Source organism: Dipodomys merriami, unplaced genomic scaffold (assembly GCF_024711535.1).
Source record: "Dipodomys merriami isolate MVZ:Mamm:240054 unplaced genomic scaffold, mDipMer1.0.p SCAF_52, whole genome shotgun sequence".
NCBI lineage: Eukaryota > Metazoa > Chordata > Mammalia > Rodentia > Heteromyidae > Dipodomys > Dipodomys merriami.
This window is the reverse complement of record NW_027206091.1, coordinates 8,242,414-8,258,089: the sequence shown is the minus strand read 5'-3', so window position 1 is coordinate 8,258,089 and position 15,676 is coordinate 8,242,414. Positions and strand designations below refer to the sequence as shown.

The window sequence follows — 15,676 nt, the reverse complement described above, 5'->3', positions numbered from 1 at the left end:
GTTTCAGAGACGTTCCTGCCTGGGCTGGTTTTGAACCTGGAACCTCCTAACTCAGCCTCCTGACTAGCTATAGGATTTTACAGGTAAGAGCCACCTAGTGACTGGCTAGAATGTCTTTATAATGGAAGGTAGAATTATAATCACTGCGAAGAGAGAACAGTCCTAGCTTTGAACCTTGAGAATGCCTGTAGGGAAAAAAACAATTCCACTAAAATTTCAGTAATAAACCTTGAACTGGTGGGAATGTAAAATAAAACCCCGGGCCAGTCCCCGTTCCGCTGTTTCAGATGCATGACCGTTCCCAGCCGCTAGGTGGTGGCTTCCATAGCGACCGCAGTCAGCGTCCATAGCTACCGCGCGTGCGCAGGGGCCCTTCGGCGTGGCTGCCTGCTCTGCGCCTGCGCACGTGGCTGCGCTGGCGGCGTCCTCCCCGGTGCGCATTGCGCTCGTGTTCGCGCTCTCGCGTGGACGCACGGCGTCGCCCCTGGCCACGTTATTCCATATTATATTTTTTTTTCCAAAAAAAACCCAACGAATTTTAATTCCGGGAGTCTGGTCATTGACCCTCGGCGCCCCGTACGATGTCCCAGCTGCCCGCCGACAGCAGCAGCAGCAGCGGTGTCCCCTCGACGGGCGCAGCGAGCGGGGACGGCGACATCCCGCCAGCCGAGGTAGGCGGCGGGAGGCGGGCGCCGGCCGCGGCGCAGCCTGACGAGCACCGGGGAGGCCCGATGGCGGAGGCCCGGGGAGGCCCGATGGCGGAGGCCAGGGACGAGCCGCTGGCGGCGGCCAGGGATGGACCGGTGGTCCCGGTGGCGGCGGCGGCCAGGGGAGGCCGGATGGTGACGGCCCGGGAAGGCCGGATGGCGGAGGCTAGGGGAGGAGGCCCGGTGGCGGCGGCCAGGGGCGGCCCGATGGCGGCGGCGGCGGCGGCCAGGGACGCCCGGATGGCCGAGGTAGCTCGACTTTTGGGGGAACCATTGGAAGAAGACGCTCCCGAGAGCAGACCCCGGTCTCGATCCGGGAACGCCGGGGCGCTGGCTGCGCTGCCCTATCTCCGCCTCCGACACCCCCTTAGCGTGCTAGGCATCAATTACCAGCAGTTCCTTCGCCATTACCTGGAGAATTACCCGATCGCTCCCGGCAGGATCCAGGAGCTGGAAGAACGCCGGCGGAGATTTGTGGAAGCGTGCCGGGCCCGGGAGGCCGCGTTCGATGCCGAGTATCATCGAAATCCTCAGCGGGTGGACTTCGACATTTTAACGTTTACCATAGCCCTGACCGCCTCCGAAGTGATCAATCCCCTGATCGAAGAACTTGGGTGCGATAAGTTTATCAATAGGGAGTAGCTCCCGGGACGCCACCAACCAACCACTCCGAGAAAAACCTCTGCTTTCAAGTCAAATCCATCCTGCAACTTGGTTTTGGTGTTCCTTTTGGTTTTTTTTTTTTTTTTTTTTTTTTTAAGTCTAGAGTGAGGGCCCCAGCTGGAGAAAAACAACATCAGAAAAGAAATAGAGGGGCTGGGGGGGGGGGCGGGGGGGGGCGGGGAGAGGCAACGGTGGAGCAGTGTAACCTGGCAGGCCCTAGGGCCACCCCGACCCTCCTCCCTGGGTTCTATTCTCAGCCCTGCAAAATAAATAATCATCCTAATAAATTTGAAGAGTAGAAAAACAAAGATAATGTTGAAACCACTGGACGACTCCTGTAATGTTGACTTTTGAGTTTGTGATTGATCTAGGAGTTTGTGCTTGCTCTAGATTTTTCCCCCTTTCCCTGACGTTATAAAAATGATCTTCTCCCCCCCCATGTGACTTCATGAAAAAAATAATAATAATAAAAGTTTTGGTCGCTCCATGTGATTTCATGAAAAATAAAGGGTTTTTTGTTGTTGTTTTAATTGAGCCTTGGATGAAGAAAAATTGCCAATAGTAGAGTCTATGAAGAAGAGCCAGATAGTGATGATAATGAATTACAACTTGCAGTGGCTCACACCTGTAATCCTAGCTGCTCAGGAGGCTTCGATCTGAGGATCACAGTTCAAAGCCAGCTCCAATGAACTGCCAGAAAACCAAATGTGGCACTGTGGCTCAAGTGATAGAGCATTCACCTTGAGCTGAAGAGCTCAGAAACAGCATCCAGGCCCAGAGTTCAAGCCCCATGACCTACTGGGGGGAGGGGAAGAATTACAACTAGTCAGATGCTGGTGGCTCATGCCTGTAATCTTGGTTACTCAGGAGGCTGAGATCTGCAGATCTCTGTTCACAGCCAGTCCAAGCAGGAAAATCCATGAGACTCTTAGTAAACTACTCAGAAAAGGCTGGAAGTGGCGCTGTGGCTCAAGTGGTAGAACACTAGTCTTGAGCCAAAGAAGCTCAAGGACAGCACCCGTGCACTGAGTTCAAGCCCCTGGACAGGCTAAAAAATAAAGAGGAAAAAGAATTACAACTGCGGGTGTGAGCACTAGTGGCTCACTCCTGTAATCCTAACTGCTCAGGAGGCTGAGATCTGAAGATCGTGGATGGAAGCCAGCCTGGGCAGGAAAGTCCATGAGACTCATCTCCAATTAATCAGAAGAAGTCAGGAGTGGCACTGTAGCTCAAGGGGTAGAGTGCTAGCCTTGAGCAAAAGTAGCTCAGAGACAGCAGCGCCCAGAGTTCAAGGCCCAGGATCAGAAAAAAATAAAAATAAAATTGCAACTGTATCTCTAGGACTGCAAAGCAGTAGAAAGAATTTGACTATGTTTAAGTCTGTGTTCTCTTGTGTCACTTCAAGTTTGTCCTGTGAGACTGATTTTCTGCTCCCTGAGGCATTTCAAATGATAAGTATATGTTGTACATGTTACTGATAAATTGTGTAGGTTTGTTTTGTTTTGTTTTTTGTCAGTCTAGGGGCTTGAACTCTGGGCCTGGGTGCTGTCCCTCAGCTCTTCAGCTCAACACTAGTACTTTACCACTTGAGTCAGAGCGCCACTTCTGGGTTTTCTGGTGGTTTATTGGAGATAAACTCTCATGGCCTTTCCTGCCTGGGCTGGCTTTACTGTGACCCTTAGATCTCAGCCTCATGAGTAGCTAAAATTACAGGCATGAGCCACCTGCGCCAGGCCGATACATTGTGTTTTTACATTGTGTTTTTAAAACTACACATTTTTTGGGGGGGGGGTCCGGTCATGGGGCCTGAACTCTGGGCCTGGGCGCTGTCCCTCAGCTCTTCAGCTCAAGGCTAGCACTCGACCACTTGAGCCACAGCGCCACTTCCGGCTTTTTTCTTTTTGCTTATGTGGTGCTGAGGAATCGAACCCAGGGCCTCAGGCATGCAAGGCAAATGCTCTAGCACTGAGCCACCTTCCCAGACCCTAAAACTACACATTTTTTTTCTTTTGTGTTTTTGTTTTGTGCCAGTTCTGGGGCTTGAACTCAGGGCTAGATGCTGTCCTATAGGTTGTTTTTTTTTTTTTTTTTTTTTTTTTTTTTGGTCCAGTCGTGGGGCCTGAACTCTGGGCCTGGGCACTGTCCCTCAGCTCTTCAGCTCAAGGCTAGCGCTCTACCACTTGAGCCACAACGCCACTTCTGGCTTTTTTCTTTTTGCTTATGTGGTGCTGAGGAATGGAACCCAGGGCCTCAGGCATGCAAGGCAAGCGCTCTACCACTGAGCCACCTTCCCAGCCCTCCTATAGGTTTTTTGTTTTCTTTTGTTTTTGCTCCAGTGCTCCTGCTCTACTAGAGCCACAGCTCCATTTCTAGCTTTTTGGTAGTTAATTGGAGAGAAGAAGCACATGGACTTTCCTGCAAGGACTGGCTTTGAACTGTGATCCTCAGATCTCAGCGTCCTGGGTTGCTAGGATTACAGGCATGAGCCCTCAGCACCCTGCTATAAAATACAGAACTTTTTGATTATTCATTTCTTTTTTAAATTTTTTTTATTGTGAAAATACTGTACAGAGGGGTTACAATTACATGGGCAAGATAATGAGTACATTTCTTATCAAGCATTGTAGCCTCCTCTTTTGTTTCCCCTTCCCATCCCCCCCGCCCCTCCCACCCAATCCTCCTCCCTGATTTGATTATTCATTTCTTTTACTCAGTTTGTAATCTTTATAATTTTGATTTAAAGACAGCCTGGGCAGCAAAACCTGTGAGACTCTTATCCCCACTAAGCCGCCAAAAAAGCTGCAAGTGGATCCTATGGTTCAGGTGGGAGAGCACTAACCTGAGCAAAGCAGCTCAGGGACAGCATCCAGGACCTGAGTTCAAGCTTCAGGACTGACACAAAAAATATTTTTTTTTCTTTTTTTTTTTTTTTTTGGGTCCAGTCATGGGGCCTGAACTCTGGGCCTGGGCGCTGTCCCTCAGCTCTTCAGCTCAAGGCTAGCGCTCTACCACTTGAGCCACAGCGCCACTTCCGGCTTTTTTCTTTTTGCTTATGTGGTGCTGAGGAATCGAACCCAGGGCCTCAGGCATGCAAAGCAAGCACTCTACCACTGAGCCACCTTCCCAGCCCTATATATATATATTTTTAAGTCATCTATTCACAAGTCCTTGTCCCCTGCACTTGACAGAACTCAGCCATAGTTCCTGTTGCTTATGATGTATATACCAGCAAATCCAAATTTCTTTTTCACTCACAAAAGTTGACAAATTATATTAACTGATTATATATGTTGCATTTTCTTTTGTTTTTGTTGTTGTGGGGCTTGAACTCTCGGCCTGGGCACTGTCCCTCAACTCTTCAGCTCAAGGCTAGCACTCTACTACTTGAGCCACAGTGCCACTTCTGGCTTTTTTGTGCTTATGTGGTACTGAGGAATCGAACCCAGGGCCTCGTGCATGCAAGGTAAGCGCTCTACCACTGAGCCACCTTCCCTGCCCATATGTTGCATTTTCATTAAGAAATTATCTCAATCTCCCGTGGCTCACTCCTGTAATACTAACTATTCAGGAGGTTGAGATCTGAGGATCATGGTTCAAAGCCAGCCCTGGCAGAACATCCATGAGACTCTGATCCCCAATGAATCAGAAAACTAGAAGTGGACCTGTGGCTCAAAATGACAGAAGGCTAGCCTTGAGCAAAAGAGCTCAGGAACAGCGTCCAGTCCCCTTGACCAACAACAACAACAAAATTTATCTTGAGCCAGGCAATGGTTACTCATGCCTGAAATCCTACCTACTCAAGAAGCTGAGATCTGAGGGTTGAGGTTCAAAGCCAACTCAGTCAAGTCTGTGATGTCATTATCTGAGTTAACCAACAAACCTGAAATGGAGTTGTAGCTCAAGTGGTAGAGCCCTAGCATTGAACACAAGAGCTCAGGGATATTGTTCAGGCCCGGAGTACATGTACACACACGCACACACACAAGAAATGTTAAAGATGGGCTGGGAAGGTGGCTCAGTGGCAGAGCGCTTGCCTTGCATGCATGAGGTCCTGGGTTCGATTCCTCAGCACCACATAAGCAAAAAGAAAAAAACTGGAAGTGGCGCTGTGGCTCAAGTGGTAGAGCGCTAGCCTTGAACGGAAGAGCTGAGGGACAGTGCCCAGGCCCAGAGTTCAGGCCCCACGACCGGACCAAAAAAAGAAATGGCTGGGAAGGTGGCTTAGTGGTAGAGTGTTGCCTAGCATGCATGAAGCCCTGGTTCAATTTCTCTGTACCTCAGAAAATAGAAAAAGCCAGGGGCTGGGAAGGTGGCTTAGTGGTAGAGCGCTTGCCTTGCATGCAGGCCCTGGGTTTGATTCCTCAGCACCACATAAGCAGAAAAAGCTGGAGGTGGTACTGTGGCTCAGTTAGCCGTGTGCTGAAGAGCTGAGGGACAGCGCCCAGGTCTAGAGTTCGGGTCTCACGGCCGACCAAAAAAAGAAGAAAAAGAAGCTCTGTGGCTCAAGTAGTAGCGTGCTAGCCTTGAGCAAAAGAAGCTGAAGGACAGCGCCCAGGCCCTGAGTCCATTCCCCAGGACTAGCAAAGAATAATAATAATTAAAAAAAAAAAAACATTGGTTTTTTTTTTTAAAGGCAACTGAAGGGTTGCTTCAAGTTTGCACATGTAAAATCTGCAAAGTGCCATTAAGAAGGGAGTTGGAAGCGGCGCCCTAGTGGCTCAGGCCTGTCATCCTAGTTATTCAAGAGGCTGAGATCTGAGGATCTCGGTTCGAAGCCAGACAGGGCAAGAACATGAGATTCCTCTCTCCAAGGAACCACCAAAAAACTGCATGTGGAGCTGTGGCTCAAGTAGTAGAGCGCTAGCCTTGAACATGAGAAGCTCTGGGACAGCGCCCTTGGGACCGTCACACACTAAAAGGAAAAAAAGCGAGTTGGAACAAAATCGTACAGGGCACTCCCTCGGAATACTGAACTCAGACTCGGGTTGCAGACGTAGTGGCATCCTGTAGACGCTAGGGGACGCTCGAGGACCACGTAGACCTGCACCAACTCACGCATGCGCAGTGGCTTCCCTGCGGGCGCCGAACCTCCACGCACGCGCATCGCGCCCTAGCAGGCGCCGAGCCTCCACGCATGCGCCCAGAGGAGCTCCACGAGTGCTGGTGCGTTGCCTAAGACCACGGCGCGGTGCCCGGGCGGTACGGGACGACCATGTCCGAGCTGCGGGGACGGCGCGGCCTCCCGGCGATGAGCGCCGTGGACGATGACATCCGCGAGGTGCTGGACGCGGGAGCGAGCGGCCGGTTTCTGGCTCGGGAGATGCAGGCGATCCTGTTGGCCGAAGCGGCCCGATCCCGGCGGGTCCCGGGCCAGGCGTCGGCGCCGCCGCTGCACGACCCCCCCGGGCTGCTGGCCATCCGCGAGCGCATGTTCCACCACTACCTGACCCACTCGCCCAGGATCCCGGTCCGCATCATGCGAGACATCGAGGAACGCCGACGGCTGTTCGTGGAAGGCTGCCGGGCCCGGGAGGCGGCCTTCGACGCGGACCCCCCGGAGCTGCGCCCCGACGCGCTTGCCTTCACCCTGGCCCTGGCGGCCCAGCACGCCCGCGGCCCCCTGGGGGACTGAGCGGGCGCGGGGGGGCGTGGCCGCCAGGGTCCGGGGGGTGAGGGGTGGGGGGTTAGAGGCCGCGATCGAGGCTGGGGGGGGGGTGGGGATGAGCAAAAAAGCACACGCGAAAGACGCAGCGCGGAAAGCGCACGGGGGGGGGGGGGGGGCAGACAAAAAGCAGTCGGAAGACGCCGCCGGGGTCTGGTGACGCTGGCGCGAGGAGGGGCAGTGTGTGGGGGCACGTGGGAGGACGGGACGAGGTTCCCCGCCACCACCATCCACCCCCCATCCCCACCCGCCCATCCCTCCCTCCCCTCGGGACTGCCCATCATCCCACCTTCTGCAACCTCTGCAGACTGGTCCAGCGTCGTTTCGCCAAGAGAGCATGGTTTATCCAAAGACAGACGTCACGAGGAAAAACAAAAAAATTTTTTTGCCAATGATGGGATCCGTAGAAATGAACCAAGAGGAATAAGAAGAAATGAAGGAGACATTCCCCTCCCCCACTCCCCCACCCCCACTGTTAGGAATCCAGTGGTTGAGATTGGAGAACTATGGAGAAAACCTGGAAATTGTGCACTTTGGGGTCGCTGTGGATCAGCTGATGGATCTCAGTGTCACAGATTCTTTGTGCGTGTTAGTGTTTTCTGAAGTGCTTCAGTAACCATTCCGATAGAGAACATTGTATGTCAGTGTGTTTCTCAGGCCCTGTGGACTGTGTGGTTGTGGGAAGAGTGTTGAGATAGAAGCTTTCTGTTTTAGGGTATGCATCCATTCATCAGACTTAGAAAACAAAGTAGCTAAAGATATGCCCAGAGAAATTAAGCAGTATTCCTACTATTGTCTTGTCTGCCTAGGTGGAAAATGGTTCCTAAAGATGGTCTTTTGTTAGTGGTTTGGGTGTTTAAACTTGGGTTTTGGTTGTTTGTACTGTATGGCTTTGAACAGTTTTCTGAATGCATATGCATATTTATATGAAGTATAGGTATTCTGTTTTCTAAAGTCAAGGTGAGGGGCTGGGAAGGTGGCTCAGTGGTAGAGCGCTTGCCTTGCATGCCAGAGGCCCTGGGTTCGATTCCTCAGCACCACATAAGCAAAAAGAAAAAAGCCGGAAGTGGCACTGTGCCTCAAGTGGTAGAGTGCTAGCCTTGAGCTGAAGAGCTGAGGGACAGTGCCCAGGCCCAGAGTTCAGGCCCCACGACCGGACCCCTCCCCCCCAAAAAAAAAGTCAAGGTGATATATTCTACCACCACTTGGGTTGGATTTCTCTCCCTTCCTCCCTCCTCAGACTGGGACTTGAACTCAGTACTTGATGCGTTCATTCATGGGCTGGCACTTGACCAACTAAGCCATGCCCCCTACTCCTAGGGTTTTAACAACTACAATGTAAAGTTGTATCTTTAATTAGAGTGAATTAGTCATCTTTTGGATGTCTTGGTTGTTTCAAAAAGTTTTATACTTGCTATGTACTTATGTTATTTAGTGTTCTTTTTGACAATACTAGGATTTAAACTCAAGGACCTTGTGCTTGCTATGCAGGCGCTCTACCATGTGAGCCACACCCCCAGCCCTATGGATTAATCTGTGTTCATTCTCCCTACAGTAGAGTTGAATAAGTGGAAGCTCTTGCTGAAAAGCAGATGTATTTTCAGTATTTTAAATGAATATTAACACATAACTGTCCTTGGGCTTCTCCAGGGTTACCTTCCATTCAGCCTGTGCTGGGTGTTCCTGTATCACCACAACCCCGCCTACCAGACTTGGCTTTGGAGGAATGTGACAGTGTAAAACCACTTTCCAGGGCAATACCCACTGCTCATTGGCTTATGGGTCTGTCTGGGCAACAAGGACTAAAAAAGTTACCACTGTGTGGGTGTGGTCAAGAGGCAGAGGCAGGGGCTGGGAAGGTGGCTCAGTGGTAGAGCGCTTGCCTTGCATGCATGAGGTCCTGGGTTCGATTCCTCAGCACCACATAAGCAAAAAGAAAAAAGCCGGAAGTGGCGCTGTGGCTCAAGTGGTAGAGCGCTAGCCTTGAGCTGAAGAGCTGAGGGACAGCGCCCAGGCCCAGAGTTCAGGCCCTACGACCAGACCCAAAAATTAAAATTAAAAAAAAAAAAGGCAGAGGCAGGAGGAGCTCAGTCTGAGGTCTCTGCCTAGGCAAAAAGCAGAGACCCTACCTGAAAAAAAAAGGGAGAGATGGGTGCTGGTGGCTCACACCTGTAATCCTAGGTACTCAGGAGGCTGAGATCTAAGGATTGACGTTCAAAGCCAGCCCAGGCAGGAAAGGCTGTAAGACTTATCTCCAATAAACCACCAGAAAACTGGAAGTAGCAGTGGGGCTCAAGTGGTAGAGCGCTAGCCTGGAGCTGAAGAGCTGAGGGACAGCGTCCAGGCCCAGAGTTCAAGACCCATGACCGACAAAAAAAAAAAAAAAAAAAAGGCTCAAGCCCTAGAACATTCCAGGTCCTAAAATAAATACTGCCGAAAACAAAGTTAGCCTTTTGTGATTTGAGATGAAAAACTGCCTTCCTACTTTCTCCTGCAGAAAACTCTTAAGGTAACTACATTTGTGTGTTTGTGTGTACTTGTACTTGTAGGTCTGCTTAACTGAATCATGGTTTGAAAGGCTTTGCTACTCCAGTGTTTCAATTTTTTTTTGATTATTGAATGTTAACATTAAAATTGTCTTAACTCCAGGGAATAATAGTGAACTGGCATTGTACTGCTTTTCTGATTGTGTGCGTGCGTGCACATGTGCACACAGGCATACCAGTCTTGGGGCTTGAACTTAGGACCTGAGTGCTGTCCCTGAGCTTCTTTTGTTCCAGGCTAATGCTCTATCTGTTGAGCCACAGCTCTAGTTCTGACTCTTTTTGGTAGATAACAGTTGGCTTCAAACTGCAAACCTCAGATCTCAGCCTCTTGAATAGCTAAGATTACAGGTGTGAGTCACCAGTGCCCAGTTTTTCTGATGTTCAGTTGATTTTCTCTTGTAGAACTTTAAATTCAACTCATTGTAGTTTTTACAAAACCTGGTGGTATCTCCTCCCCTCCCCCGCCTCCCATTTTGGATAGTAAAACTTTTGAATGAAAATTGGCATCTTATAATGTGGTCAGCCTCCAGTTCTTCATGCCCTAGATGTGTATGAAATTTGCCTCCCAGAGAAGGCTGGCGTGTTATTGGTTGATAATATTCCAAAATTTGTTTGTTATGGTTATTGTATAAGAGGTTTTTGTCTGTAAATTAAATGCTGTTTGTTTCTTTATATTTTGGTGCTCTATTAAACTTATTGACTTCTGTTGTTAATCTGTACTTTTTCTTTGATATATAATACACAAAGAGCAATAGTTTTTTTCCTATCCTAATCTTTATGACCCTGTGTGTGTGCATGCACACATGCACACACATACTTGTGTGCCAACACTGGGGCTTGAACTTAGGACCTGGGCATTGTCCCTTAGCTTTTTTGCTCAAAGCTAGTATTCAATCACTTGAGCCACAGCTGTCTTTTTGCTGGACACTTTCCTGCCTAGTCTACCACAATCCTCAGATCTCAGCCTCCTGAGTAGCTAGGATTACAGGCCTGAGTCACCAGCACCACAAGCTTTCTTCTGCACTTTTAATCAAGTTGTTCATGAATATATATATTCATATCGCTGGATTCCTGACTTCTGGCTCCCATCTTCATTTTCTCAGGTCCAACCAGCCTCAATTTCCTCCCACTAATGCCAACACAGCAGCACCTGAGTCTTGGGACATATAAGTTGCCAGCCACTGGCATCCCTCTCTCACTTTCCAACACTCCTCTCTGATCCAGAGTGAGGGAGATTGGGGAGTACAACAGCAGGCGACTTGGACTTGCTTGGAAGCAAGAGTGGCTTATGCAGACACAGGCAGACCGGACACGGGGAGGCAGACTCTCTGTATTTCCCTCTTTGCCCCTCCCCACCCAACCCTGACCCCAGCCACCATCAGAAAAGGACCTGGCAACATTTCAGCCCTTCTCATCATCTTGCTGAGGAGGCTCCTGAGATGGGGAAAGGAGAGAAAAATAAATATTATATATATAGATAGATAGATAGATAGATAGATATAGATTCTTACATAAGGTACATATATGTGATCCTATGCATTCTATAGATTACAACGCCCATTCTATTCTTGCTAGTTTTCAATATGTACCAGGCAACCACAGTTCAAGGACAGTACCCAGGCCTTAAATTTGAGCCCCAGGATGGACACAAAAACAAAAATACCCTGCATCAAAGGTATATGTATGCAATGAAAATCAAAAGCTGGGAAAGCAATTCTACTTTTGTAACTGGGTAGTTACAAAAATTGTTTTATATATTTCGTTTTCTTTTTTTTTTCTTTTTTTTTTTTTTTGTCAGTCCTGGGACTTAACTTGGAATCTTGGTACTGTCCCTGAGCTCTTTTGCTCAAGGCTAGCACCCTACCATTTGAGCCACAGTGCCACTTCTGCCTTTTTCTGCTTATGTGGTACTTAGGAATCGAACCCAGGGCTTCATGCATGCTAGGCAAGCATTCTACCAGCAAGCCACATTGCCAGCCCAGGCCGTTTTTTGTTTTTTTTTTTTTGTGAGTCGTGGGGCTTGAACTCTAGGCCTGGGCACTGTCCCTGCACTCTTCAGCTCAAGGTGAGTGCTCTACCTGTTGAGCCACAGCACCACTTCCGGTTTTCTAGTGATTTATTGGGGATAAGGGTCTCACGGACTTTTCTGCCCAGGCTGGCTTTGAACCGGGATCCTCAGCTCTCAGCCTCCTGAGTAGCTAGGATTACAGGCGTGAGCCACCGGTGCCTAGCTCCAGGCCTTTTTTTTTAAATTTTTTTAAATTTATCATAAACTATTCTGAACTTAAGAGTTCAGTTGTTCTTACTCATCCAGTGCCCCATTGCATCATGGGTCAGAAAGCCCAACTCCACCTCCCTTTCCAAGAATGGGTGTGTGGTTCAAATCTAACCAATCCAAGTGTTAAATTCCTCTGGACCACAATGATTGGCTTGGAGATGGTTGTGTGACTTAGCTCCAACCAACGAGGACCCTTTTCTGGATTTACACCTTCAAGAAACACAGCTTGTTTGAAAATAAACCAACTCCAGGAGAAAAACAGGCAGAAGCCAAATTTAAAAGTCAGAGTCCCATGAAGCCACAGCTCCACTTCCAGCTTTTTGGTGGTTAACTGGAGTCTCACAGTTTTTCCTGCCCAGGCTGGCTTTGAACACTGTGATCCTCAGATCTCAGCCTCCTGAGTAGCTAGGAGTCCAGGTGTGAGCCATGGAGTGTGACTTGACTGTGCTGTTTACCTGACAGGGGGCTTTCTCATGGAATCATCCCAACATGCCTAATTTACAGGTGAGGATAACAGAGCTAGCTGAGCCGTGCAGCCCCAGCCCAGCCTCTTCCCTCCTCTGGTGGGGGAACCCTTCACAGTCCCAGCCCCTCACTCACCTCCAGCCCCACCATTGCCTGCTACCTTTTCTTGAGTTCTTCACTAATAGTTTGTATAATTTTCTTCATCCCAGATTCGTCCACAAAGCCATCGCCTTTCTGAGCATGGAGAAGAAACCCCCCCCAAACATGATTGTCAACCCCCCCTCTTTCCCTCAACCCTCAGGACCCCAGCTCCAGCTTTCCTCCCTCTGTGTCCATTTGCTCAGAATCACCTTCTTGGAATGGACCAATCTTCCATCCACAAATACTTCAAACTCCCCAGTAGCCTCTGCAGCGATTTCGTCCTCCTGGGGTAGGAGGAGAAGAAGAGGGGAGTAGGGTGGAAGCTGAGCACTCCCCCTCCCAGGAGGGAGTGGGGATAGGGGGGCCCTGACCCCCCTCCACATCCCAGACCAACCAGCACACTTACAAAGTCCAGAAGATTTGGAAATTGCTGCTCCAAGCTCTTTTTCAGTATAATATACTGAGGATGGAGATGGGGGTGGTAAGGTCATGGGAGGGGGAGAGTCGGGGAAACAGGGATCCCTCCCAGTTGGGATGGCTCTGGGCTTCTCCCATATCCAAAGTCACAACTACTCACCCGAAGGCCGTAACTTCAGAGGCCGCTAGAGGCCAAGGACAGGGGAAGGGAGACAGAGAAGAGACCACATCAGTATCTTCCCAAGCCCAATGGGGCTCTGTGAAGACCCACAGTCATCCTACCTTCCTCCCCTGCTCAGAACCGACCCTAGTGTCACCCCACTGTGGAGACATCTCTGTCCATGCTGCTGCCCTCACTTCAACTAGCTGGCCTCCCCACACTGCTGAGGGTCCTGCCCCAGGGCCTTTGTACTGGACATGCTATGCAGAATGCTACTCCCCCAGGTTTCTGGTTTTTTTCTTTTTTTGGGGGGGGGGGGTCCAGTCGTGGGGCTTGAACTCTGGGCCTGGACACTGTCCCTCAGCTCTTCAGCTCAAGGCTAGCACTCTACACTTGAGCCACAGTGCCATTTCCGGCTTTTTTCTTTTTGCTTATGTGGTGCTGAGGAATCGAACCCAGGGCCTCAGGCATGCAAGGCAAGTGCTCTACCACTGAGCCACCTTCCCAGCCCCAAGGTTTCTGTTTCTGCTCCCTTTTCAGAGAGGCCCTCCTGACCACAGCAGCTAAACCTGTGACTTCCTCAGATCCTTTTGTCCTCGGCAGCCCTCTTGGATGGCTGACCACCTGATAGCTATAATCCTAGCTAATAAGGAGGCTGAGATCTGACAATCCAGGTTGGAAACCAGCTGGGGTAGACACAAATTGGAAATTCTTATCTCCAATAAGCTAGCAAAAGGCCAGATGTGGAGGTGTGGCTCAAGTGGTAGAGTGCCAGCCTAGCAAGGGTCAAGCCCTGTGTTCTCCCACAAAAAGAGGCTCAGAGCCAGCGGGGGTGGGGGGGTGGGGGGAGTAGCTCACACCAGTCAAGTTAGCTCCATTCAAAGCCAGCCTGAGGAAGAAAAGTCCCCAGGAGACTCTTACCTCCCATTCAACCATGCAAAAACCGGAAGTGGCTCTGTGGCTCAAAGTGGTAGAGTGCTAGCCTTGAGCAAAAGTGCTCAGGGACAGCGCCTAGGCCCTGAGTTCAAGCCCCACGAGCAACGCCCCCCCCCCCAAAAAAAATCAGAGCCAGAGAGCACAGTGAATGAAGCTCAGCTCCAGAAATATGAATGAATGCAAGAGAATAAAGCTGAGAGCCCCAAAGTGGGATCTGAAAAGCCAGCTCTCCAGCCCCAAGGAGACGGGATAGGAGCAGCTGCCGGGTTTGCAAAGTCACAAGCAGGTCCTGCCTGACTCCCCAGCCCTAGAGCAGCACCCAAGGCCTTCTCCCCAAGGCCTCTCCCCAGGAAGGGGTGCGGGGAGCCCCTCACCAGTAGTTCACCCGGATCAGGATCCTCTTGTGCAATTGTATGTCCCTGCTGGCGGGGGCGAAGGTGTTGGAGACGAAGGAGGACGACGGGGCCGGCGGGAAGAGCAGCCCGGGAACGGGGGTCTCGAGCAGCAGGGTGGACGACAGGGTGCCGACTGAGGACGAGCCCAGGGAGGGCTCCAGCTCCTTGGAGGCCGAGGGGGAAAGCGCGGGAAGCGGGCCCTGCAGGGTCCCCGCCGCCCTGGCGGCCGGGGGTGGCGGCACCGGCTTGGGGCCCTCGGGGGCGTCGGGAGCCGGGGGCTCGAGGGGCTCCGGGGCGGGTCCCGAGGCGGCCCCCGGGAGCCGGAGCTGGCTCGGGGAGGCTTCCGCCCCCGGGGCCGGAGGAGCGGGCGTTGGGAACTGGACGGCAGCTGGGACCGGGGCCGGAGTCCGGGTGGGAAATGGGGTCCAGGCCGGCGCCGGGGCCACCAGAGCTGGTGCTGGGAACTGGACCGGAGCTGAGGTCTGGGCCGCGGCCGGAGTCCGGGTGGGAAATGGGGTCCAGGCCGGCGCCGGGGCCTGGGCCGGGGTCGGGGTCCAGGCCGGGGTCTCCGGAGCGTCTACCCGGTCCTTGGCGTCGAGCGAGACCGGGATCTGGGTCTGGGCCGCGGCGGGAGTCTGGACTGGAATCTGGGTCCGAACTGGAGCCGGGGTCCTGATCGGGGTCGGAACCCGGACTGGAGCCCGCGGCCTGACAGGGATCGGAGCCCGGCCCGGAGCCGGGAGCCGCCCCGGGGCCGGGGGCCGGACCGGCGCCGGGGTCCGGACCGGGATCGGGGGCCGCCCCACGGCTGGGGTCGGAGTCCAGGCGGGGGTCACTGGAACCACAGTCTGGCCCGGGAGGTCGGCCTGGCCCAGGAGGTCGGTCTGGCTCCGTTGGTCGGTCTGGCCCGAGATCGAAGTCTGGGCTGGAGCCGGGGTCCGGACTGGGATCGGGAGCCGGACTGGAGCCGGGGTCCTGACCGGGATCGCAGTCCGGACCAGAGTGGAGGTCCCGACCGGGGTGGAGGTTCGGATGGGAACCGAGGTCCTGACCGGGGTGGAAGGATGGGTCGGCGTCGGGGTCCGGACCAGGGTGGCAGCCCGGCCTGGGGCCGAGGGCCTGCGTGTGGTCGGGCCTGGGGTTGGCGCCTGCTGGTTCATGGCAACCCGGGGATGGAAGTCCGGCTGCCCCCAGCTTCCTGGGGCCAGAAGAGCATCTCCCGCCCCAGGGTTCTAAACGGGGGGCGACCACGGGGTGGGGGCACTGTTACACCGGGGTTCCACTTGGGCGGAGGCTCCAAGATCTG

At 52.2% G+C, this 15,676-nt stretch overlaps 2 protein-coding genes and 1 pseudogene across 2 annotated transcripts; 2 read left to right on the top strand and 1 right to left on the bottom strand.

Moving 5' to 3' along the window:
* The first annotated feature begins 431 nt into the window (after positions 1-431).
* Positions 432-1,862, top strand: LOC138811349 (EP300-interacting inhibitor of differentiation 2-like). The gene has a single exon (XM_069999090.1). It carries the CDS (start codon positions 582-584, stop codon positions 1,347-1,349), a length of 768 nt encoding a protein of 255 aa, XP_069855191.1. The 5' UTR covers positions 432-581; the 3' UTR covers positions 1,350-1,862.
* Positions 1,863-6,520: 4,658 nt separating this feature from the next.
* Positions 6,521-7,025, top strand: LOC138811348 (EP300-interacting inhibitor of differentiation 2B-like). Its single transcript, XM_069999089.1, has one exon. The coding sequence runs from the start codon at positions 6,583-6,585 to the stop codon at positions 7,000-7,002; it is 420 nt and encodes a 139-aa protein (XP_069855190.1). The 5' UTR covers positions 6,521-6,582; the 3' UTR covers positions 7,003-7,025.
* A 3,902-nt stretch (positions 7,026-10,927) lies between these two features.
* LOC138811347 (selenoprotein V-like) lies at positions 10,928-15,607 on the bottom strand (annotated as a pseudogene).
* Between the last annotated feature and the right edge of the window lie 69 nt (positions 15,608-15,676).

What these genes read in the sequence shown, in the direction of transcription:
- LOC138811349 (XM_069999090.1), top strand. Translation starts at nt 582, where the DNA reads ATGTCCCAGCTGCCCGCCGACAGCAGCAGCAGCAGCGGTGTCCCCTCG.
- LOC138811348 (XM_069999089.1), top strand. Translation starts at nt 6,583, where the DNA reads ATGTCCGAGCTGCGGGGACGGCGCGGCCTCCCGGCGATGAGCGCCGTG.